At 40.3% G+C, this 25,633-nt stretch overlaps 3 protein-coding genes across 3 annotated transcripts in view; 2 read left to right on the top strand and 1 right to left on the bottom strand.

The window, feature by feature from the left end:
* The first annotated feature begins 1,177 nt into the window (after nt 1-1,177).
* Nucleotides 1,178-6,587, top strand: plek2 (pleckstrin 2). The gene is made up of 9 exons (XM_069662113.1): nt 1,178-1,261; nt 1,501-1,665; nt 2,680-2,864; nt 3,001-3,092; nt 4,204-4,391; nt 4,566-4,667; nt 4,877-4,960; nt 5,137-5,215; nt 6,171-6,587. The coding sequence occupies exons 1-9, from the start codon at nt 1,208-1,210 to the stop codon at nt 6,296-6,298; spliced, it is 1,077 nt and encodes a 358-aa protein (XP_069518214.1). The 5' UTR covers nt 1,178-1,207; the 3' UTR covers nt 6,299-6,587.
* An 898-nt stretch (nt 6,588-7,485) lies between these two features.
* On the bottom strand, nt 7,486-13,364 carry LOC138591124 (galectin-related protein B). The gene is made up of 4 exons (XM_069661643.1): nt 13,270-13,364; nt 12,862-12,947; nt 11,282-11,465; nt 7,486-9,738 (listed from the first exon to the last, which is right to left on the bottom strand). The coding sequence occupies exons 1-4, from the start codon at nt 13,294-13,296 to the stop codon at nt 9,595-9,597; spliced, it is 441 nt and encodes a 146-aa protein (XP_069517744.1). The 5' UTR covers nt 13,297-13,364; the 3' UTR covers nt 7,486-9,594.
* A 3,166-nt stretch (nt 13,365-16,530) lies between these two features.
* Nucleotides 16,531-25,633, top strand: part of zfyve26 (zinc finger, FYVE domain containing 26) — a 34,132-nt gene continuing 25,029 nt past the window's right edge. The window contains exons 1-14 of the mRNA XM_069661659.1: nt 16,531-16,721; nt 16,911-16,986; nt 17,712-17,798; nt 17,963-18,112; nt 18,484-18,823; nt 21,039-21,163; nt 21,423-21,587; nt 23,074-23,162; nt 23,254-23,405; nt 23,501-23,692; nt 24,001-24,585; nt 24,749-24,907; nt 25,091-25,242; nt 25,353-25,596. Coding sequence (XP_069517760.1) covers nt 16,531-16,721; nt 16,911-16,986; nt 17,712-17,798; nt 17,963-18,112; nt 18,484-18,823; nt 21,039-21,163; nt 21,423-21,587; nt 23,074-23,162; nt 23,254-23,405; nt 23,501-23,692; nt 24,001-24,585; nt 24,749-24,907; nt 25,091-25,242; nt 25,353-25,596 — 2,707 coding nt within the window. The remainder of the gene's footprint in view (nt 16,722-16,910; nt 16,987-17,711; nt 17,799-17,962; nt 18,113-18,483; nt 18,824-21,038; nt 21,164-21,422; nt 21,588-23,073; nt 23,163-23,253; nt 23,406-23,500; nt 23,693-24,000; nt 24,586-24,748; nt 24,908-25,090; nt 25,243-25,352; nt 25,597-25,633) is intronic.

The raw sequence follows: 25,633 nt of genomic DNA on the forward strand, positions 1-25,633 counted from the left end.
ATAGGGAATGTTTTAGAGCGTGGCTGCCTTGGAATGACAACTATGTTGACCTTAAAAACGTCTTGTTGAGCATTTGTTGCAGTAAAACACACTAAGAGGAGTCAGCCGTTAATTTTTATTTAAGTATTTTTTGTTTAAAGCCTTTTTTTGTGCTAGCAAACATTAGCATCTCAACTAATATCACAGTTATCTTTGATTGCAGATGCAGCTTGCTAACCAAGCTAGCAGTAACGTTAGCTAACCCTTCCTCTCCAGCTCCGCCCTCACGTCCAAATATGGTCACTTCTGGTCTGGTTCAAAAGAGAAATACATTAACAGCAAAACTCCGGGCTTCAAAACAGTAGTCCACGAACGGCTTCATCTGTCTACGTTCACTTCTTATATAAAGTCTATGGCTGTATGTCGGTTCTATTTTTAGAACTTGTTTTGTTGCTGTATAGAGTATTGGTGGTTTCAATGGAGTAAATACGTATTGGAGCTTTAAGTTGAGCCTTTATTTGCAAAACCGCCCATATATTACTTTCTTAAGAGAGGTTAATAGAAGGTTTTTCCACTCGTTCATGGTCCTTACTTTACCGCAGGAACCAGGAAACAGAGACAGAGCAGAGAATAATGCAAAGCCTCATGTGGTTGCAGAAAGCTGTAGTCTCAGTAGCTAAGCTCTTTCAGGATCACTAACCACATTATTGTGATTAACCGTGTAGCACATGTTCACTTTGTCCTCCTATTTCTCATCAAAATGGGATTTAAAAAAAAGACCTCATCCGTTTGGAGGATGTTTCCTACAGTCCCAAGTCCTTGATCTGAATCCTTCACATATTGATGGAGTTAAAACCTCTTTATCAGCCTTTGGTTTAATTCCTTCCCACACACACACGGATACTGTAAGTATTTTAAAGCCTGTTTCACAGACGGAACATTAATAAGATTACCTTAAACTTTTCAGAAACTTATCGTGCAATGGTTCATGTATCTTTGCCAAACAATCAACCAGTGCTGAGCCTCTGAAGGAGCCAGTGCGCCCTCTTGTGGCGATTGGTAGAAATAACAAGATTGGTCATCAAAATGTTGAGCAAGGTTTATTTGTAGGTGTGTATGTGGGTGTGAACAGGGTGACGCACTTATTGAGGCGAACACCTCCCGTCTGGTTTTAAAACACCTGAGCAGGCAGGAACAGGCACAATTCTGCTGCCAAGATCTGAACAATATGGATACAGACAAGAAGAATGTGGCTCTGAGAGAAGGATTCCTGGTGAAGAGGGTAAGACACTTTTATGAATAATAACAACAACTATTGTATAATATAGATTTAGTTAAGTCAGTGTGGAATGTAGTGACACTAAACATTTCCATAGTTATTTGTGGGGGTTTTTTTAGCTTTTTTTTAGGCTGATGTGAACTTTTATCACTGAAATCCAAGAACACTGTAACAGGAATAAAGTGTGTTGTTCTCCCTAGAATATAACTCATTTGGGATCCTTTTTGATCGTCTTGTTACAGGGTCACCTTGTCCACAACTGGAAGGCTCGCTGGTTCGTGTTGATGCCGGACAAGCTGCTCTATTATAAGTACGAAGGAGGCAAAAGGGACTCATGCCAGAGAGGGAAGATCCTGCTGAAGGACTGTGTGATAACGAGTCCTTTTCTGGAGCACGAAAACCGACCAGTGAGTTTTTACAGACTTTGTGGTTTTAATAAAGTCTAAAGAAAAACACTTTTTTCTTTAGTCACTTAATGTTTACAGGCGAATAAAGTTTCAAATGACCTTCAAAGTTTTAGAAGAATATAAAAAAGTTTGATTTTAATGCAGTTTTTCAGTCAAAATGTTAAAAATAAAGACAATATGTCCACCTTTCTGACTTATTAAAAGTTTCTGCTCGGCCCATTTTTTTCTTATTCTGTAAGTATGACATTTCGACTTCATTGTCACAATGCAACATTTAAGAAGGATCTTCTTCCCGTCATTATTTTGACTCTAAAAGTTAAAAAGAGATGCTCTTAAAAGACTGCTGACTGAACTCAAATCACAAAGTTATCACGAAAAGAGGACAAAGTTCATTTAAACTAAGAACGCTGAACAATTCTTTAAATGAAGTGACTTTTCAATACGAACTTCTACATCTGAAATTCTTATAGCCCTTATATGTTTTTGTACTTCTGCAAACTTCGACAGGTTTCTGTCTGATGTCTGCATCCTTGAAATCAGACGTCAAATGAACCTTTGTGTTGAAGGGGGAGGGAATAACAGCAAACTGTTTGACTTAATGAAAGAGAAAAGATCTTATGGAAACATTTGCTGAGCCTCTATCATCTGGCTTGAATCCTTCATAACATAATACATATATCTGCAGAAATATACACCAGAAACAAAGACACTGATTCGCGTTGTAAGATTTCCCATGCTGACACTGACTTTGTTCCCTCTCACAGCTGCACGTTTCTATCCAGTGTTTTTCTTTGTTGATATTGTTATTGGTAGAAACCACATCGAAGGTGTGTCTTCACCTGCTCAGGCTCTCTGATGCTCTCACAAAATGCCTCGCCTCAGGTTACGGTTCTGTCAGGACCTGACCTCCAACATCTCCACACCTGGAAGAACACTTTGTTTTTGGCCGCATTTATGTACTCCTCTGACATCAACAGAACTGATAATAAATCTTCTGTCTATAATTTTTCCTAGTTGGTGTTGAAGCTCCAGACCAAGAACAAGGTGGATCATTTTTTGGAGGCTTGTTCCCGGGAGGAGAGGGATGATTGGGCGAGTGACATCACAGCTGCAGCCGAGAAGCTGCGGACGGCTGAAGGTGGGAAGGTGACAGAGCGGGAAGACCCGACTGGATCCCAGTCACACAACATCAACCTGAGGTAAACCACAGGCATCGTCCACATGTTAAACACCGTGCTGCTTTCACTGTCTCACCCTGCAGACCGCTTGCTTTTGTTTGATTTATGATTATGTATTTCTTATTTATTCAACATTTGTTTCTTTTTCTCTTTGAAGCAAAGTGTTGGACGCCATGTACGACATCCACAGTGGCATCAACATGAGCACGCACGTGGAGCAGGGCAGCACTTACAGCAACTGTTTCTCAGGTGAGCCTTAAGAACAACGTCTTCTTCGTCTTACGTAATATTTACTTTGACACATTTAAATGCATCTGAGGTTGCATCTTAAGCATCAATATAAGTTACATTATGTGTTTAACTGTACAACTGAAGTTTTAGGTTATTCCAGTTTATCTGTATTAGGAAGGGAATCAAATATAAATACACCTATGTGTTGTAATACAGTGTTGACTTAGAACAATAGTATATTAATAGTTTACATGCACATTTACACATAGTTGTGATTTCATGTTGGATGTTACAGGAATAATGAAATAATATCACTTTGCTTACAGTATTGCATCAGGTTCAATTATAACCGCTGTATTGTATCGTATGATATTGTTTCCTACCATATCATGTCGCATTGTATCGTCTTGTCTTGTCTTGTCTCGTTGTTTCCTATTGTAACATCCATCCATTATCTATACCGCTTATCCTGTTGAGGGTAGCGGGGGCTGGAGCCTATCCCAGCTGTCATTGGGCGAAGGGCGGGGTCTTGTCGCCAGTCAATCACAGGGCCGACTCATAGAGACAGACAACCTTTCGCACAATTTAGAGTCACCAATTAACCTTACAAGCATGTCTTTGGACTGTGGGAGGAAGCCAGAGACCCCACGCATGCACGAGGAGAACATGCAAACACCGAACTGGTGACCTTCTAGATGTGAGGCAACAGCGCTAACCACTGCACCACCGTGCAGCCCCTATTGTCACTTATCGTATCTAATCGTATCGTATCCTTTCCTAACATTTTATTTAATTTTCAATGCTGTAATAATTTTTTTTTGTTTGTGTAGTGATTGAAATAAATCGTGTCTTTTTTGATTTGTTCATTATCTGTATTTATCAATACATGATTGTGTATGTATACCTTTGTTACGTACCTCAAATGCATAACAGTATTCTTTTGTACACTGACTATACATCATATACATTTGTAACTCTGTGCAGATGTTTATCACTCAATGAAATGTCCACATCCATATATGCAAATGGATCATGTAGCTACTGTATCTTTGTGTAATTTTATCTTTGTACAATGTTTGTAACTTTTTTGCAAATATGAAGTGGCCATGTGAATGTGTCGTCCCTGCAGGCTCGGCGGTGGTGGACTGGCTGGTGTTCATGCAGCTGGCTCTGACCCGTGTGGAGGCCATGACGCTGGCCTCGGCCCTGCTGGAGGAGGGTTTCCTGCGGACCGTCGGCCTGAAGAGCGTGGAGGCTCTCCGCTACGCCGGCCTCAGCGAGCAGTTCATGGACGACTCTACGGCTCTGTACAGCTTTGTGAGTACCAGGAGGTGCTGGTGTACTCCAGCAACTTTATTGTTGGATAATGCCACACGAAGGATGTCTATATTTATATTAGACACACTTTTTCAGTCTTATTTCATTTACTGAGATGGCAGATAGCAGGTTAGGGTCGATCTTAATCCACAGAATGTTTCTTTTTTATCCCAGGCTGACAGCTTAAAGAAGAAAGGCAGCGTGAAGGCAGAGACGTCGCTGTCCGCACTGGAGCTGAGTGGAAAAGTGATAAAGAGAGGATATCTTCTCAAACAGGTAAACACACTATTCCAATTTCAAATACTAATCAAGTGTTGGCCATTGGCTTGAGCTTTTAATAGTTAATAAGTGATTTGATAAGACTTTACTTTTTAACTTTAAATTACAAATATTTTATAAAAGTTGCATAATTCTTTTACAAATTAATTTAAACATCTGAATAAATGAAATACACCACAGACTAACGGTGCCTCGTTTAAACGCAGGGACACAGAAGGAAGAACTGGAAGGTGCGACTGTTTGTGCTGCGTTCAGAGCCGGCGTTTCTTCACTACTATGATCCCACTAAGGTGAGCGTGTAAAAGAAATCTTTTAAGCAAATATAAGAACAGAACATCAGATTACAGGACCTAAATAAATACTACAACACTGACGGAGCCGATCTAACCCAAACAAAGCAGTTGTTTTGTTTGTACCTAAGCACCTCTGATCTGACTCAGCTTATCCACTTCCTGTCACTTATCAGGATGATATCAGCCCTGTCGGCGGTTTCTCACTGCGGAGCTGTCTGGTGTCTTCTCTGGACGACAACGGAGTTCCCTCAGGTGAGTCACTGTCTCAAACTGACACCTAAACATTACTAAACAAGGTGTTCAAAAAAAAAAGACAAGATAAGAGCCGTTATGAGCAGACATGTTTTGATGATGTCTGAAGATATTACTTTGTCTCTTCCATCACTTATCTACACCGCTTATCCTATTCACGGTATATTTAAGTAAACATTTTCAATGTTTTTCTTATAATCATGAAAATAAATGGGTGATAGTCGACTAAGCTGGATATATCTTATTACTGTTTCCCACAAACTACATGTTTTTTCATCACGATGCACATAGTTGCTTAAATTTAATTCAAGTCAATCGTACGTACAAATTCTGCCAGAAATACTCTTTAGAGCTCCTGATCTGCAGCTGACATGTTCCCAAACAAACATTAACTCCTGTTTTAGTAACATTTTCTTAAAACTACTTTCGTGATTTCAATTTAAGGAAATCATCTGGTCTTTTTTAAAAATAAAGTAAGGTTGAGATCCAAAGACAAACACATTTTGGGTTTCTTAATGAGACACTAAAAACACACCAGAACTTTCCTTTAAAGCTCTGATGTCTCTCAGTCTACTCAGTGTTCTGTGCTGTTACATTTTACAGTGCACATTATATACTTGCATAATGTTTAACTATTATGACTCATGATGATTTAATGCAGGATGTCGTAAATTCCTGTTGCTCACCTTTAACAAATGATGAAACCACTGTGACTTTATGTGATTAGTTCACACTTAATATATCACTCATTCAGAGTTACTTCCTACATAATTGAATCTTTATTATTCAGTATGTTAAGTTTTCAGATTTGTTATTTTTAACAACAAGAATGTGTCACATAAGCTCGACTGTAACGTCACTATTTCTACTTAAATCTGTCCGTCCGATTCAGCCCTTATCCTGTCCCTCCTCATTCATGTAATCTTTACTGACCGTTGTTTCTCGTCCCGTGCAGGCGTGAAAGGAAACATTCAAGGCAACTTGTTTAAAATCATCACTCGGTCAGACACACATTACTTCATGCAGGCTCCGACTCACCAGGAGAAGATGGACTGGATCGACGCAATCAGAGAGCAGACATAAAAGTCATTCACACGTGTCTGCCGCCATGAAGAAGACTGAAATACACATTCTGTGAATGTTTCTGTAGCAACAAACTGGGACCATGCGGTTTAAAAAAAGTGTTGATGATTATATAAAAATGTTGTCCTTTTTCTGTAGCTTGATTATTCTGTATTTTAATCGTAGTGCAAGGAGGATTTAAAGGGTTTTAAAGCCCAAGATGTGCAGCAGTTTCTCTTATTTTCTTTCAATTCTATTTAAAAGTTTTTATTGTGTTTTAAGACATTTTTTTACATCAATAAACGAGCATTTTGACATTATTTGCCACATTGAGTTTTTTACATAACCCTAGACCCTAAAAAGGCGAGTACTTTTACATCTAATATACTTGTACATTTACTCAACTTCTATGCCATAATTTTCAGGTACTTAAATGTTTCCATTTTCTGCAACTTTATACTTCTACTCCACTATATCTCAGTGAGAATACACTTTTACTCCACTCTTTAACTTGTAACATGTAATAATTAATATTTAAGAATAAACCAACTAATTACTAGTTTTAAAAAAAATACAAAAAACAGTGTCAAGTTATCTTTAAAATGGCCGAGGTGCATTTTCCGTAAACTTATCTCTTTTTTTTTTTCATTTTAGTACGACTTAATAGAACTTAGAGTTTTTTTCTTTATTCATAACGCATTAATCATCTCACAACTGCCCCAATTTATTTTGATGCCACCTTACAGTATATCAAGTAGTTAATTGATATTATAATATACAATTAGAAGCCATATTGTCCCCCCTAGTTTTACTTTAGACTATCATACTTTGAAACAGGTATAAATTGTATTCTACGTGGTGTGAAAATGTCTTATAAAGTCTTACATTTAGCTTGGTGAACCCTGCAGAAGCCCCAGATGAGTGTTTTTATATGGTTAAATTTGGTACTTTAACACAATTGAAGATCTGACACCAGGAAGAAGAACAAGTAGAGGCAAGAACAGCCTGAGGAGGTGGTTTTAGTTCAGACCAGCTGCTCCCAGCAATCAGACGGGCGCTCCCTCTCAACAAGCTTTTATCTGAATGACTCAGGCTGAGCTGGTGTCGGTACTAAGCTGACTTCCAGTGAAATCATGACCTCCTGCACCTGAGTGACGTGATGCTGTGGAGTCGATCCAAGTAGCAATGACTTGACCACAAAGCGGAAAAAATAACAACTAATTGATTTATTGCAGTGAAGTCGATATGAAACGTTCACATAAAAAGTGCTAAGGTTACAAAAATAAAAAGTACACAAACGAATGGGCTTTTTAAAAGATGGTAACAGAAGTGTGACATAACCTAATGTTTAATCTGAAATCTTTACTGGCATGCACTAACGTAGGCTACAAAAATTGTTTTTACATTGTTGACCTTTTTCACACAGCGGCCATTTTCCTCTGATGTCACGCTTCAGGGAGGAAGTTCAAATACTGCTTTAAAGTCGTTTATATAAAATAGCTGTAATTTCACTGCTTCCAGAACCTGGAGGGACATCGGGCCATATTTAAGTTCAATCAAAATATGTGTTAACCCATTAGTTACCATTCGACAACAGCTAGCATAAACATTCAGCTAACATAATTAGCATATTGTTGTCATGAATACAGAAATGAGCTATCAAGACTAAAGCCGTTTAAAAACAAAGCTGTAAACATGATTCATTCTGCTTTGAAGTTGTACATTTTAATATGGGGCCTAGTAAGGATTGACTCACTTGGCGCCACCCTCAAGTGGCCACTCAAGGAACTGCAGTTTTTGTCTTCATTTCTCCTCCCTGGATGCTAACCCATAAATTACCGTTAGACAACAGCTATTGTTAGCATAAAGCCACTTCCTGGTTTGCTAGGAAATACTTGAACGCTAAACTATCCATTAGATATTGTAATACGATACGAGAGGAAAGGCTTCATTTTTAAGCTAACATTAATATTCACTCGGAAGTGGTTGAATGCTAACATTAGCTTTTGTCCCACGGTAGCTAGTGAGTTATCAAATATATTGTTTTACCTTCCTTGATTTTAACCATAGACCGTAAAAATAATCGACGTAGCCACCTTGACATCAACAATTGGTGTGTAGACTGCCTTTTTGAAGCATCAAGTTCGGTATGGTAGTTTGGACTGCTTGTTACTGTTAGTACAAAATCTGCACAGCAAGTCATATTCCATAACCAAAAGGCACCAACAACACAACTACAGCAAGAGGTAATGTTTAGTTACTGAATTAGCTGAGGCGACACCAAGCAGACATCTAGACCACTCCCCTAATTATGCATATTTAATATCCTCAAAATAATTTAAAAAGGTGATAAAAAAAACATATAGTTGTCATAAAAAGAAAAACTAACTATAGAGACCAAAACCACATTTTTACCAGGCTGTAAACATATTTTTACTGTTGAGTTGTATTTTAATATGGGGCTTTATGGGGACTGACTCACATTCGGAGCCAGCCTCAAGTGGCCAATCGAGGAACTGCAGTTTTTAGCACTTCCACGTTTGCTTGATTGGTTGCTGTCTGGTGTTTACCAATTAGCTACCATTATACAACAGCTGACTTTAGCAATTAGCTAGTTCTTAGTCATACTATACAATAGGAAAGGCGTAAATTCTTAGCTAACGTTAGAAGTAGTTGAATGCTAAAGTCAGCCATTGTCTAATGGTAGCTAGTAAGTTAGCGAGTATGTTGTTATACCTTGAAATATCGCCCTATGTCCCTCTGGATTTTAACTTAATAGTAAAACATTATAAAATCTTTTCCCCTTGAGCATGATGTCAGAGGAAAATGGCCGCCGTGTGAATATAGTGACTTACACCTGTTACAGTACTTAGTCGGGCACAGAATGACAATCAATTGTTTTCAGGAACATTCATCTTCATGCAGGCGCTCGTAACCGTTAAGTGCTTTCAAAGGTTAACTCCAGAGAAATCAGAGACAGACGTCTGAGATTCTAATGCACAAAAAGCTGATGCAGTAACACATCCTGTTTGTTCACTCAGGGAAAATATTATAGCCTAAACCTCATTGGCTTCAAATCACATTCTTCGGTTTATTTAAGACATTTATGACTGTCAGTCATTATCTTCAAGTCTCCAAATAGGTAATCTAGTGAAGGCACTTTGACTTAACACGTGATTACGAGGCAGGTGAAACTTCCATTAATCTATTCTCTCAAAAACTGGCTCTGTTCTAATCTCATGTACACTGTCCTATAACATCATGTACACTGTCCCATAACATCCTTATGTATGCTTTTGTGTTTGTTATCGCTGGTGTTAGGCCACCTTGGTCAGCTGTAGATCTCCAAACACTCGTAAGGCAGTGAGGGAGGCGAGCGGGGAGAGGCGGTGGGTGAAGCCACACAGAGGCTGTCCGTCCACCAAGATACGAAACTGCTGGTGCTCACAGACGATCTCCATCTAAGAGTCAGGGGAGAAGTCAGATTTGTATTTAGTTAAAGCAAAAACACGCACATATAGTATTGGCCTTCATTCTCAATTGTAAACAGAGAAGACGGTGATATTCATACTGAATGAGGGGTCATAATTTAACATATTTTTCGGCAGGGTAAGAGGGTCAACGGGTCTAAATATGTAAGGGAAATTTTGCCATTTGTTGTGTAGATGTACAAACAATATTGAGAGTTAATGTAGTCTTTTCAAACTATGAAAACAACCCGGATAAATATCCAGTCAATTGGAACACTGTTAGATGTTTCCTCGTCGGTATCATCCTACGCAATCATATTTTGGGATCCCATTGTCACTGTTTGTAGCATAGCTTCGCAGTTAGCTTGCTAAATTAGCTAGCTACCTGAAGCTGAAATAATCTGAGGACTGAAGTTACTTGGGGTAATTTGGTCGACAAAAAAAAACAATTTTGTGTCAAAGGTGCTCCAGTTTTGATTGAGAGATTTCTGTATCTGTGTCTTTCTGTACTTTATCTGTTTGTTGCTTAATTTTGATGCACCAAAAACAAAGAGCAGCTACTTCCTGTCATGATTTAAGCTAGCTCTGTATTGCAGAGGGATTTACATTGATTGTTGCTGCAGAAATAAGCAACTCCTGAAAGGTAAACATTATATAAGCAACTCAATCACCCAAATTATTTTTTCATATAGGATCTGCTGTCTTTCCTGAATCGTTTAACAGGTTTGCAAAGGATGATTGAGGGGTCAATGAAGGCGTAAAAACCAATGACTGTATATATAGATGGACGACGCGTCTCCATCTGCTCTCATTGTACGAAATTGATGCCAAAATAGCCCCCGTGATAAGCGCTGCCATCTTGCGATAGTGACGGCACTTGGAGCCAGAGTTGCGCAGTAGAGATCGGCGGTTGGAGCATCGTTGTAACCACTTCAGCTAACCAAAACACACACTTAAATTACCAACAGCAAGGATCCTGCACGCTGGCGTTTTAAACAGTGGAACAGCTTCTTTGTGTTGATCTGAGGTTAACGTTCACAGATATGGGAACTTAAATGACTGTAGTGATTGTTTCAGTTACGTCTCCTCTCACTGATCCTCCTCTATTCTGCTAGTCCGGAACAGATGGGCTGCAGGAGCAATTTTTGTCAACAGAGCTGTCAATCATTCTTTTGATGGCATCAAATAACTAATTAAAAGTAAACTTGTCAGAAAAATGAACACTTGGACATCAATCAGCATGATAAGAACTAACTGTAATGACAGAAACCATGTTTGAGAAAAATGTATTTGACGTGTATTTTGATTTTAAAGTTCAAGTTTGACTCATGTCCCATCTGTTAACATGGAGGAGGCGGGCTTTATGAGCTATACTGCAGCCAGTCAGCAGGGGGCGATAGAGAGGGTTTGGCTTCACTTTTAAGGAGCTGTCATGTCGTCCATGCTCTTGTACAATCTATGGTAAAAACTGATTAAATGTTAAGATGAAAAAAAAATCAACGCAGCCCCGAAACATCAGATATTGTACACGTACCTTGAAGGATTCTCCAGCTGCAAAAGGGAAGAAGGAAAGGGTGTTTTCAGCTTTTCCCCACTTTCCAGCCAGACGCGCGTTGCGCTGGACGGCTTTCTCCATGAAGCTGACCTTCAGCTGAAGTCCCACGTCGCCCTCCTCCTCCTCCTCCTCCTGAGGCGGCCTGGACAGAGTCACCTCCATGCTGCTCAAACACATACAGGATCGTAAATTAACTCCACTTTACTGTACTTTAATACACATTTCAGTTACTTTCCTTGAGTGTTTTCCTCTGATGCCACTTTTGACTTCTACTACATCTATCTTTAAGTACATCTTTTATTATACTTTGACTCATGTAACATTGTTAATGCAGGTCTTTTACCTGTAAAAGAGTATTTTCACAGTTTGGTGTGACTACTTTTCTGAAGTAAAGGATCTGAGTATGTAGCTTTTCTTATCTTTCATCTCAGAAATCATCAGGATTATAAACTAATATAGATCTTCTGGTCTTTATGAAACCTTTAATATAGTAATGAGATGTTTAATGGCAAAGACTGACAGCGGGTTAAGGCAATACTAGGACTTTGAACATCACAATTCAGAAGAGGGTGAACAACAAATGAAAAACTTTTTACTCACATATATCCCACAGTAGCTGAATGGTTTCTTTAAAATGTTTACAGTGTACATGTATTGCACCCATAATAACAACTGCATAATAACTTTAATAAATTTGACGCTAAGATGGGCCATTTTGTTCGGTGAGTACTTAACTTTTACCAACAACAACATGAAAGTACTGCTTTCATGTTCCAGCAGTATACAAGTAGTGTAATAGTATAACATTAGCCACTTAGCATTACATTTACTTTTGGTACATTAAGTATATTTTGTTGCTAATTCGTGTGTATTTTTACTCGTTTTCTTTTTGTATGCGGGGTTTCTAACTGTAACAGCGTACTTTTATACTGTTGTATTGCTAGTTTTACTCAAATGAAAGGATTTAAACACTTCTTCTACCTCTGATCTCAACAGGCCTTAATAAAATGAATTGTCTTTTAAAAAAGAGAGAAAATAATAACCACTGGCATGTTACATTCAGGGTCCTTTGGGAGCATTTGTTCTGAAAACCCTCTTGATGTTCTCTGCAGCTAAAAATAAGTTTCTTAACAGAAGAAAGTTCTGCATAAGAGTTTATTTTTCCACAGAATGCAGCCTAATTATCTTCCTTAATCGGACATATAACTGATGACTCAATAGATAAATAGCCAGCTGATGTTATCGACCAGAGAAATTCCAGTATGACTCTTCAGATTTCATGGGATTTTGCAGCGCTCCCACGCACACTCAGACTAACCTATAATTAGGAAACGCACTGACTGGCATTACGAAGATGTGTTTTTTTTTCCAAAACAGGGACTAGCTGGGTGGTTGGCATGCCCTCAAACACCGACAACAGCTGCTTTAAAAGGCTGTTTTATAACAAGCAAATACATGTTATCTCTTACTTTAATTGGCTGCCACGTCATATGTGCAACAGTATATGCATGATTTAAAATTCGCTCATTATATGAAAATGAAAACAGGTGTGCACTCACCTTTTGGGCTTTTTGTTGATAATTCCCATAACAACCAGCTTCATTGAAGGCCGCATCCCGCCCTTTATCTCTCCCTTGTACTCCCCCTGTGAGACAATAGAGGTGTAAGCACAGATGAGGATGAGGCCTGTGCCGCGAAACAAGACAGCACAGTGAGTTTTCATCGCAGGATGTGCTTCTTCATAAGTCATCCTGCTAAAGTCTTAATCCGCGGTGAGCTGCCACATGTAGCACCGATTTGAACAAAAGCTTTATTGATCCACATTTTTAACAATCAGTGACTCAGCTGGACGAACTATATCGGTATTTTTTCCAAGTATGCAAAGCCGGAGTCAAATCCTGTAAGTCAAATGTTGCAGAAATGTTGCAGTGCATGCCAAAAAAGACGAACAAAACGCAGCTACATACATGCTCTTTCTTGTCCTTTTCTTCCATTCCGCTCAGGGCGTGATGCGGTGTGGAGGTTTCTGATGCCAGCTGAGGACTGATCGACTCTGCCTCCAGCTGGCAAACCCCGCCCGCACCACGTTGTTATAGAGACAGGCTCCCACTTTGGCAGGGAGGATGGTGGGAGACGGACAGAGAAGGGAGAGGAAGAGGGGCATAAATTATAGTGCAAGATGAATGGGCACGTGCCAATCCAAAAATAATGATTTGGGCGAAAAGTTGGTGAAAGATAAGGCTCGTTTTAAAACGTATAAACGATCTGTTTGGGTGCTGATATGAACGTGTTGCCTTTAAAGTCATCACAATGCTTGGGTCTGCTTCTAATTTCTACACTGTATGTTCCCACCTGATGCTGCCTTCACGGTCTCCTTGTTCAATTGATACTTCAATATAACGCAAGAAAGTAGGATCCTATCCTCTCTTTTAATGTCTTTATTTTTAATATATATATATATATATTATAATAATAATAATGATAATAGCCTAATTTTTAAATACTTTGGGTGTTTTTGATTAAATATTAATTTATTTCAAATTATCATCTATGTACATATTATGTGTTTATCTTGTTTGTTTTACATCCAACTAATATGGTCTGGTTTAGTGGCCTTCATTCAGCTTAAGGAAACTGCACGATTGTTATGTGTTGATGTATAAAGTCAACTGGGTAAACTTCATTCATAACTGAGCTCTCTCCTGCGCACACCAACAGCTGTTATGATTTGTGCTCCACTGGATGGTTGCTCTACCGGGTACCCAGGATTTGATCACAACTTGGTAGAGCAGCTTTTTGTAAAGTTCATCCAGATAAGGAAAACACCTTCAGAACAAACTGCAGTGTCATTATTTTGTCTTCCTGGGATGAAAAAAAGGTGTTACTGAAGAGAGCAACTGCTATGACTAAAGTGTATTTTGTATTATGTTTGCTGTTTCTTGTATGTGTTTTATGTGCTGAATTTCTATTCTGTTTCTGATACGCTCTATTTAAAAAGTTTTTTAACTTTGAAGTAGTGTTCTGTCTTATCCAGGTCTCCCTTGAAAATAAATTTAATCTCAAGGTTCTTCCTGGTTACATTTTGTAACCAGATTTTCTGGTTATGCAATACAATGCAATTAATCATGTTATCACCAACTACTTGCCAAACTCTTAACCTTAATACTCGTTAACGATAACCTCTTTCAGTGAATCTTTCAAGGGTACATCCACAACTGTGGTAATAGAGGGGGCTGTATTGCATTAACAGCCCTGAACAGAATAGTTTATTTCACAAACTACACATTATAACGTCCATATTTTCCAACTTAAAATAAGAACCAGTCTTGAAAAAGCAATCTCAACAGAAGGTTTTCAAGGGCTTTCAAACGCATCACTCGGCACGCTGTGTTTGCTAAGTTGCCATAACAATGGAGCTTTGGGACTGATCACGTTGACTTGAAAATTTGAGTCAACATGAACGAGAAAAATGCAAAGTTTAAACATCTAAAGCTCCATGGCTACTGAGCAAACTCAGTCTTTTGCTGAGGCATTCCTGCACGGCTGCACACATTTTAACTACGAAACATAGGCTATATTACATATGTTAGATATTATTACTCAATATTTGGACAATAGCCTACAATTAAAACAACAACAGCATACGTTTTTAAAAAGCGCAAGCTGTTCAAATATTTACATATGACATAAAACAGCATTACTTTTTAAAAATTGTAATATGTATGCGTGTGTCACAACTGTTTCCAAGTTCAAAAGTCAACTGTCAACTTCTACTGCCTGCCTATTTCTTAATAATCCTGCCTAAAGATGTAGAGTCCGTCTCTTTAGGTCCAAAAATATATTCTAAGTTCAAAAATACTATGCTTCACGGTAGGTTGCTGAACTGGTAGGTCATTAATTTATCATCTTTGAACGGCGTTATTTCCGACAGTACCTGAATGCAGCAGAAAAATTAAAAAAAGAACCCGGCTCGCGGTTTTGGAACGCCCACCTGCCCACCTCGTGCCAACTTTGACCAACCACCATTGGAGAATCAGCTGATTCTGTCACATGACCACCGTTAACATGCACCTAGCCGTCTAGCATAACAGGTCAACAGAAAGCAGGAGCTACGAGTGTAAATAATCCCCTGGTGCGGGGGTAAACAGCACAAAGAGATGAGTAAGTAACTTAATTTAATACTTTTTAACTTCTTAAAGCTTTACAATGTGCTAATGCTAGCTGTTACGGAAGTTAGCTTACTTAATGTTTCAGCTACAGCCAGTCAGCAAGATTTGAAGCTAATGCTAACGCTAACTAGTGAGAGAAGAGTAGCTGTCAAATATGGGAAGAGACAAACAATGAAGATGGAAACAGCATTTTAACAGCATTTTAAGGGTGTTTTTGACTGAAAATAGCAGCTCAGCGGACAGTTGTTTTGATCCATGTTTGCTTCGTAACGTGCGTGGGTTGTTTGCACAGAAAATTAAAGGCACAGGAGATTTTACAGCACGCCCACAAAATTGAATAACAAATTAATTAATTTACAATGCACGTTTAAAGAAATTAAAAGACATTTTAATCCTTTTTAGGAGTGAGTACAGATATTACACCTTAATGCTGGTATAATATAAAGGCTTTAACCCATATCAATAGTGTTTTAGACAGCACTAATCATTTACATCACTGGTAAATAAGGAATAGCTTCCTGATGCTGCTGAAGATGAGAGAACATCGAGTTTAAAAATAGGTGGTGTTCAGTGAAAGGTGCAAATTACTGTACTGTATTAATTTTATCTCTTAAAAAAACTGTTTTCCCTTCTTTCCCACTGTTATTTTGAGAGGTTTTTTATGTGTGTTTTTTATGTCCTTTCCCCCCAATTTCCCTCATTTTAAGCAATGAAAAATAAGATGCATCATAATCTTAAACATCCAGAGAGAGGTAAATGGGATACCTGTAATAACTATGCCATCACATAGTTGCAATTACAATATGTTAAAGTGAGATATTTAGACTCCAAACTTAATAGAGTAAGAGGAAAATATATGAATAAAAAACTATGAATGTTATTAATACATTGAATTTCAAAAACTTCAACAAGAAGAATTACACATTTTTACTCAGACACATTTGTTTGTCTGTTTTAGGCGAAGGAAGCTCAGGCGTCCTGCTTGGCTGTATGGAAGTAAATGTGGTGCTCCAGTTGTGACCACTGAGCAGACGAGTGTCACGGTGAAGAGTGGCCATCATGCATCCATTTGGCTGTGAGTCCGAGACCTCCCTTCAGGACCTGTTTGAGTACTTCAAGAGGTGCCTGCAGCATGGAGAGTGGGAGCTGGCCAGCGCCTGCGTGCCGCAGCTGGTTCACTCAACGGGAGGACTCTCAGAGAACCTGCGAGACATGATTAAAGCTATAGTCTGCCATCCTTATAATTTAAAGTGAGTCTACAGCTCTGTGGTTACACAACATTTTGTTTTTCCTTGTGTGTGAAAATGTGAATGTGAATTCTTTCAGAAAAAGAAAAAGAAATGTTATTTTTCAGGCTTTGAAAATTCTCATCACCCCTTACCCTGGCATTTGCTGTTGTTGTGCTGGTGATTTAATGATGTTTAATGTTTATTTTGCAGATGGGAGTCTGTGGGGAGTCCACACAAACTTGCTTGGTTTTGGCTTCAGGTTTTGGAGAAATGGACAGAAGAGAAGGTAAAACTGTGAGAATGGAGGACTGCAGTTCTCTCTAAATCCGCTAACAGCCGGGTCAAATGACTCTGCTGTAGACCGGGTAATTATCGCCTCGGCTCCGATCGGCATTGATGGGAACACAAAACCCGGGTCGACACGCTGATCTCCCCTTTGCGGTGCGATGCTATGCTCTGTTTGTAACTTCTGTGACTCCTCAGCTACAAATTCCGCCCGTCTCCGTCCGAGCAGCGCTCGAACATCGTTCCAAATTTGTCGGCACCGAGTTTGATAAACAGACTGACCGAGTAATAGATACAATAAAGACCTAACCGCTGTAACATCTTCACTGTTTACTAACCCTGTCTCCGGCGCGTTTGTGACGTCAGACAGTGACGCAGCAGAAAAGAGACCAACAGGGGTGTACTTCACTGGTAATGGGAAAAGAGACAATTGGCATATATTAGCAGGTCTTCCTGGGTCTGAAAAACCTGCGTCAATGCGCTAAATTTAGGTGTGAAAGGGGTTTTATGTATCTGATCTGATACAGTATCTGTTAGCAGTGTGACGGTTTTTGAAACTATCTTTGTTTGTTTTAACTTAAAAGAAACAAATTGCTCAAATAAAAGAACTGACGTGTCCTTTCACAACACAGACAATATTTTGTCGTGAAATTAGGTGAAAAGGCATCTGAAACCAAACAAACAGTATGACGTAATAGCTCCACTCTTGTTTACTCTCCATGTCAGGTTCCTCCCAACACCAGACGAGAGCTGGAGTTCCTACTGCTCCTGGAGGAGCTGGGCTCAGAGGGCATACCAGAGCCTATTATCAAGGTCATTTTTATCTTGTCTGTAATTAAACAAACAGTTGATAGTAAAGTAGTAGAAACTGCATAAGAAGGTGTTTGCCTTTAATCAGATTAAGCATTAAGCAAGAATTTTAAGATTAACTTGGTTTGTTTTGATTTTCTGTTTGCACATATATATTCTCTCAGCAGGAGTTGCACCAGGACTTCCTGGACAAACAGTCAGAGCAAAAGGCCTCCGATGGTTCGAGGACAACAGACGCTGCTGTTGAGTCCTGCCTGCAAACGTTGTTGGAGAAAAAGAAGCCGAGACTCGCTCAGTCTTTGGCTCATTTCTTACAGGTAGAAACGGTCATATTATTACAAAAATGATGATGATGATGAATCTGTGAGAAAGAGCCAAAATAATTTCTCTTTTATGTACTGTATTATTATGTAACAATTACACATTGCATAATTTTTGTTCTGGATGTTTTGAATACAAAACCTTGATCTAAAATGTCTCTAAATAGAAGTTATTGGACAAAGTTGAATATAAAAAAACAGACATGTTATTACAGTATTTTTAACATTGTTTCGTACGTGCAAAACCTAAAGGGTAAATGTTAATGTTTTGTAAAGTTTTATTGTTTATATTGTCATTGTTATTCCTTATAAAGTTTTATTGTTTGTTTTGAACAATCTCCTTATCCCTTGTATTCCTGCCGCTTCAGGACCAGTCGTGCACAGAGGACCGCACCCTGCAGCAAACATTCATCTCGCACTTGATGAAGAAGCTGGGAAAGCCAGAGAGGAGGCAGGAGAAGGTGGAGGAGTGGGCGGAGGAGATCTACGCTGTGTTGTCAGTGATGCCGTGGAGCTCTGGGACAGGCGGGGGGCAGCTGGAGGCGCTGTGTGAGGCCCTGTGGACGGCCAGAGACGGACCCCTGAGAGAGGAGAGGATCCTGAGCTCGTTGCTCCGCCCGCGGTGTGACGCTCTCGTCTCTGTGTACTGCTCCACCGCTTTGAGACTGCAGAGGGATCATCTGCTGAGGAACGCGCCCCAAACACAAGGTAATCTGAGTGTGTCATTCAAAAAGCTAGCTCACTCTGATATTAAACTGGTGCCACATAAACCTTTTTCTCTTTTTAACTTTTGCATTTATTCTAAAATGTTCAGCATTATTTGATCTTAAAGGGTAATTCTGTCAATCTGGGCCCTTTTCTTTGTTATTATTTTGGGCTCTAAATGATTCATAGGTGATGGAATCACTCCAGGGCTGCTGGCTAAAGCGACATAATCCCTGAGTTAAAATGCACCTGGTCAAAGTACAACGACTGAAAGTTTTTGTTTTTGACCCAGACAGGCAGAACACCTTTCTGAAAAGAACAGGGGAGTTCCTTGTCAAATGTTGCCTCAACCCAAAACTGTTTTTAGATCGAGTTTGAAAACTGGTTGATGCAGCTGTAGATCAGAAACTCCCGTGTTCTGCCTGGTAAAATTACTGTTTTTCTCAATGGGGTCTGGTGGCTCTGAGAGATCAACGTAACATCTGTTTCTGGAAAAAAAAAAGTATGATGTTACCTTAACCAAAAGGTCTATTACTGTAGGGATCCATTTCATAATATTGTAAGACTCTTAGAGTAGCAAACTGTGACTATCAGCAGCAAAAACAAGAACTTCAAGTGGACGAACTTTTGCCTGCAGCGATTGCGATACAGCCTGTATGGTGGCTACTGTCTGAAGCAATCTACTGAAGCAATTCCAAAACTGTTTGTAAGATGTTTTAAAATTAGGTGCTGTTGTAAAAATACCAGAGATCCTCTTTAATTCTCTTTGGGTCATCAGAATTCGCTTTATACTTAAACTTAAACACAGCATTCAGCATGAATTTGTTACCAGACTGTTTGTGAAACACCTGTATGTTCCTGTAAATCAGTTCCTCCTCTGAGCTTTTTTTATAGTACAGATATTTACAACTCTGAGATCCGGCCTCTCCGACTGTCAGATTAAAAAAACAAACAAATAGTCGCTTTGTCCCCTTTTTCCTCTTTTAATCACACTTCTGCTTCTGAGGCCGCGGAAACGTTACATGTGACATCTGTTTCTGCTCGTTTGCATTTTTTTTGCAAGTCCATAGATTCCTTTCATTTTCTAAAGATCCATATGTTAAATTTAGATTTTGTATTTGCTGATATTGTGCTTTTATACCAACAGTGATGATTATGGTTTAGCTTATATAAAGCTCCGGAAAATATTAAGAGACCACTGCAAAAATGTTTTTCTCTGGTTCTACTATTTATAAGTTTGTGTTTGTGTAAAATCAACTTTTGTTTTATTGTAAGCAACATTTCTCGTCCTTCCAAATCAAATATTCTCATTGAGGTTTTTTATTTGGAGAAAATGACGACGACGAATGACGAATACCGGAGCTCGAATAAAGCAAAGAAAACAAGTTCATGTTTAAACAACAGAATACTCATGTTTTAACTCAGGAAGAGTTCAGAGCGTTTTAATCACAGCGCTCATGCATCTCTGCATGCTCTCCACCAGCCTGTCACAGGGCTGCTGGGTGACGTTAGGTCGCTCTTTGCTCGATGACTTGTGACCGTCCATCTTCCTCTTCATCACATTCAGGAGGTTTTCAGCGGGGTTCACATCTGGATTGGGCCGGCCATGACATGAAGAGAGAGATGCTGATTTAAAGTCGAGGTGAAATGAAAAATGTCATTTTAACCCTTTTAGATCACATCCCCGGTAATATTGTGCATCTATTTGACAATATAGGCCAAAAAAAATACAGAAAATACATTTCTTCGTATTCTTATATCAAAATCCGATAATTTTTTCTTCCGCTAAAACTAAATTTCACGCGTGCTTACGTAAGTTAGCACCAAACAATTTCAACCCATCAATCTGCAACATTTAGCCGCAGAGCACCAAGAACGCTCGGTCAGTTAGCTGGCTACTGCGCTGTAGAGAACGTCTGTCTACGCCCACTTCTCAACGATCAAATCAAATCCCTCTAATGATATGTCCCGCCTGCACGTCCTGTTTCACTCGGAAATACGTCACGATACGAAAGCTAGATACTCTCGAAATGCCGTTTCAGCTCGACTTTAAGGAACATTTAGAGTGGTCTCTTAATTTTCTCCAGAGCTGTATAGTGAAAGCTTATACCAAGGAGCAAACACCTCTCATAACATCTCTCTAAGAGTCTCTAAGAAGCAATAATGGGGATGGTTTTGCTAAAATGATGTTTTCAGTATTTTCGTATCCCCTTCCCAGTGGATCTCTCTGAAGCCGAGAAGCTGACCCTCAGTTTATGTTGCCACAAGGATCGTCCATCCATTTGGAAGACCATTTATTTCGAGTGCCTTAGCAGTGGGAAACACTTCCTTGAGCAGGTCTTGGTAAGTTGTTTTTATTATTCTAATTTTTTTATAAGGAATAACCCCTTGGAATGTACCACCTCGTATTCGAGGGGGTTCTATGTAAAACCAGGATCATTTAGGAGAAGCTAATACTGACTTAAATACTTAAATGTAAGATTCAGGAGTAACAAGAAATAAACTCTACATTTTTTGGCCCTGATCCTGACTGCAGAGTGAAGTTGGTTAACAGACATGTGATGAAATTCAATAATGTAATAAGTTTGGTTCCTCCCTGTAGGTCACTGCACTCGACCTGATTAAACACGAGGACTTCCCTCAGCTCAAAGACTTGCTGCAGCTGGAGTTCCAGCCTCTGTCCCGCCTGCTGTTGCTCCTGGGATGGACTCAGTGTCGCAGTCTGAGCTCGGCTCAAACGCTGCTCAGCGTCCTTCACAGAGAGCAGGTGGGAAGTGAATCTACTTGTTCCTCTTGTAACTTGAATTGGCAGTGTGTATGATGTAGTGGCATGTTCCAGTGAGGTTCCAGGCGTATAGGAGAACCTTCAATGACTTAGAAACTCACCAAGAACGCTAAAGGCCCTTACTAGTATCAGAGTCTCACAGGAAGAGGACGGGATTCTTCTATAGATATAAAGAGCTCAGTCTAAGGCCATAAAACACAATGATTCTTATAAACAAATGGAAATATACTTTGTATTTAATTTCTACCCATAGATTTCCCTAAATCGTACTCAGTGGTACTTTAAAGGGCCAGTTCAACGATTTTCACCCTCAGTCCTGTCATGCTATTATGGGGGGCTGATGCCGTTATGGAAGGGAAAAAAATGCAATTTGGCTCTGTGCCTTAGGAGGACGCTATCCGCTTCTCTACTGGGCTCTGGAAAACCTCCACCATCAGGTTTGAAATGTAGACTGCAGACCTGAAGAGTTTTCAGACGTCGTATTTTTACCCTTTATAGTTTTGGTCGACAACATTCAAACCATTTTTAGTCCAGTTTTAGTCAATTAAAAGTCATCGCATTTTAGTCAAACATTTTCTCTCTTTAATCTAATTCAATTAGCCTCGTGCAGTGTAACGTTGGTGGTGTAGGTAGAGAGAGCTGACAGCGGGGCTAGCTAGCCACGGCTCCTGGATAACCAGTTAGCTTAAGGACCCGACGGACGAGGGAGTGGAGATTTACACAGTTGCTTTATTCTATAGTACTAAACATCGACCATATAATACCAGGTCTCAACGGCGCCATGTTCTATAATCATACATGAGCAGAACATGGACTGCATAACCTGCACCAACTAGTCACTGATGAGAGTTCTCTCTTGTGGACGTCGGTCGGAGTATCAGGGCAGAACTCAACTCCAGTACATCGCAGCAAAGGCGGAGGGAGACACCCCCTGTGGCGCTATTTGGTATTGCAGTAATACCACACGCTGACTGTTACAACAGGTATCAAGGTGACAGGTTGTACCAAGTGTTTGAATCTGTTAAGCACCATTTCACTCTCTGAACACTTACCCGTATAATATCCAGATCCGTACCTTGGATAATCTAGCCTCGACGCTCCCACCGATTCTTCTGCCTAATTTGTAGTCGCAGCCTCAGTAAGGATCAGCACACTGCATTGCTTGTATTTCAACAAACGGATAAGACGCTCAGTGGAGGAAATGTCATGGATTTTAAATGTCCGACAGCTCACCATTAAGATTTTTCTCCTGTCTCGCCTTGTCAACAAAAACAAAACACGTGTCGTCAGAGTTTTTATGATCAAAGATCTATTTTTAGCTCGTAAACTTCTCGTCTTCGTCATGGACAAACATTTATCGTCCTAATTTTCTAAATGAACACTGGTTGCAGATCAGCACATATTATAAAAATAGTTAAAAATATTCTACACCATCTGGATGTTTTCTGACCTTTCACCTTCTTTTTAGGCACCAGCCAACGACTCTGTTCTGCAGGAGTTTGCCGGTCTCTTGTCCTCTCAGCTTGGAATCCTCGAATGGTGTAAAAACAACAATCCGTAAGCGTTTGTCTCCTTATAGTAAATGGAATTGAGCTCCATCTTAATCATTATTTTCAATGTTTACCTCTTTGGTGTTTTGTTCCTTCAGAGGGCTTTCTGTCGAGGCGTTGCTGGCACAGCTTCACATTCTGGATAACCACTCTGCCCTCTATGTTCTGCATTCCCTGACTCCTTTGGCTCGGTTTGAAGAGCGTAAGATACTAGATCTGCTGCAGCAACTGCCAAATTCACCTGGAGCAGGTCGGCATCCTCATCATCCTCTCTCTTGTTGTTTATATATTACTCTGAAATTTACTGAAATTTAGCTATTTTTTTCGCAGAAGACACGGAGAAAGTCAGTCCTCTCAGTCCTAGTGTGCAGAGGAACATAGTTCTGTTCCAGGGCTTCTGTGCCATGAAGTATGCCATCTACGCTCTCTGTGTGAATGCACACAAATACTCCAACTGCAGCAAGTGTGAGTCTGTGCAGCAGCAGCAGCCCTCTGAAGCAGAGACAGACCTAAAGCAAGCGTCAGCTTCCTCAAACGGTACAAATGCGGTCTTTCTTCTGTGCTCTGAAGCTTTAATTTGATGACTGATGTTATAAACGTTTCCTGTCTGCTGAATTTAGCTGATTATAATCTACTTTCTGGAAAAAAACATTGATGTTATGGATAAATAAAGCCACAGTGGCTTAATGCAAGTTTTCTGAATGCTAGCTTCACAATCACAAATATAAAGTCTGGCTGGTGAAGGATTCCAGATAGGAAAACATTCATTCTAACATAATAATAATAAACACTTACTCTGATGTCAAAAATGGTCTGAGTAAGTTCTTGTTCGTTGTGTTTCTCAGGTGGCCATCTAATGTTCAAGCACTTCCTGTCAGAGTGTCAGCTCTATCTGGAGGCGGTGCCTGCCGTGTTCCGCCTGGAGCTCCTGGAGAACATCTTCTCCCTTCTCTTTCTGTCCACCGCTGACTTTGCCCACAAAGACACAAACGCTAATCAGAACACTCAGTCAGAATGTTTATCAGATACAAGAAAGACCAAGGTCGAATCTGACAGCAAACCAAAGACAGATGAGGCCGAGTACAGGAGGAGGGAGAGCCCGTGCTCAAGCTCTCCAACGGCAGCCCACTGTAGTCATCTGGAGCTGGGACATTACATCCAGGGCTGCAGGGGGTTTGTGGTCGATGTGATTGCCATGGAGGGTTTTCTGAAGCTGCTGAAAGAAGGGTTGGAGGGAATGTGTGTGGTGGGCCAGCAGGACGGACAGGAGGCGGGACGAGCGCTGCCCAGAGAGGCGGAGGCGGCTGAGAGCCTCGGCTGCTCGGTGACGGCTGCGACGTTCGGTGCTCGCCTGCAGAGACTGTCCAAACGCACCGCAGAGGCTCAGTGGAGGCTGCAGATCATCACCAGCAATCAGGGCAGTGGAAGCGGTGAGAGCAACAAGCCAAGGATATTTCTTTTGCTTTGACCTTTTTGGTTTTTTTATCTCTGGATGTTGAAACGACAGGCTGAAATTCACATATTTGGCATGAATTCGTCAACAGAGTTCAGATGCATTTTTCTTTACGTGTGATGGTGACCTTGCAGGTCCAGAAAGTCCTCTCCAAATGACATCGGTCAGCTGTCCCGTCACATCACTGGGACGCAGCAAGAGCTCGAGCATGAGGAGGAGGAAGAGAGCAGGGAGACACTCTATAGAGAGGCAAACCTCCACAGAGAAACACAATGGAGAAGTTAGCACGAGCACGTCAGGTAAGTCTTAAACAGCCCGTCCTTTACAACGTGTACACTCGCGATTTTATTTATTAATTAGGTTAAAGAACATTTTTGTCTCAGACTAAAAGTTTGAAGTTTCTCTGTTTGTGTGCTGCTGTATCCTTCAGGGGGTTATTTCAGCATTTGTTTTATTTTGTGGATTTATTTGTCTTCTGTTAGATGGTTGTGGAGGGACAGCAGCAGGTTGTGCAGAATTTGAGGTTTGTCCATGCGGAGGTCCCCACAGCTGGCTTGTCCCGGCCATGTTGTCCCCTCCAGAGTCTCTGCTCATGTCCTGCATCCGCAGAGGGAACTTCATGGAGGCACATCAGGTCTGTGTCACATTTATTTATCATGTTGACCGGACACAAAAACATTTACAGCAAAGATTATTTGGAGACATGACTTAGCTCAGTCCTGAGTATCTTTGGCGTCCGTGCAGGTGTCTCTGGTGTTTGATCTGGAGGCGTCTGCCTGTTGTGGGGAGCTGGTGTTTATGGAGCGCTACAAAGAAGTCCTGGTGGAGCTGGGGCGGGTGGAGCAGAAGATGGAGAGCCGGTCTATGTCTTCATCCTCCTCCTCCTCTGAGGGTCTGGGGACATCAGCTGCGTCAGGCACAGGGAGGAGTCGGCTGGGCAGCAGCGGGCGATCAACCCTGCAGGCTATTGGAAGTGCTGCTGCTGCAGGTCCGCACTCACTTTAACTGTTTCCTACTTTTAATTT

Source organism: Semicossyphus pulcher, unplaced genomic scaffold (assembly GCF_022749685.1).
Source record: "Semicossyphus pulcher isolate SPU_LCO1_2020_fin unplaced genomic scaffold, fSemPul1.0.p SCAF_14, whole genome shotgun sequence".
NCBI classification, from domain to species: domain Eukaryota; kingdom Metazoa; phylum Chordata; class Actinopteri; order Labriformes; family Labridae; genus Semicossyphus; species Semicossyphus pulcher.

Coding starts and splice junctions, on each gene's coding strand:
- plek2 (XM_069662113.1), top strand. CDS start 1,208: ATGGATACAGACAAGAAGAATGTGGCTCTGAGAGAAGGATTCCTGGTG. Junction 2,865..3,000: donor TCACACAACATCAACCTGAG/GTAAACCACAGG, acceptor TTCTCTTTGAAG/CAAAGTGTTGGACGCCATGT. Junction 3,093..4,203: donor TTACAGCAACTGTTTCTCAG/GTGAGCCTTAAG, acceptor TCGTCCCTGCAG/GCTCGGCGGTGGTGGACTGG.
- LOC138591124 (XM_069661643.1), bottom strand. CDS start 13,296: ATGGAAGAAAAGGACAAGAAAGAGCAT. Junction 11,466..12,861: donor ATCAACAAAAAGCCCAAAAG/GTGAGTGCACAC, acceptor GTGTTTGAGCAG/CATGGAGGTGACTCTGTCCA. Junction 9,739..11,281: donor CAGCTGGAGAATCCTTCAAG/GTACGTGTACAA, acceptor CCTGACTCTTAG/ATGGAGATCGTCTGTGAGCA.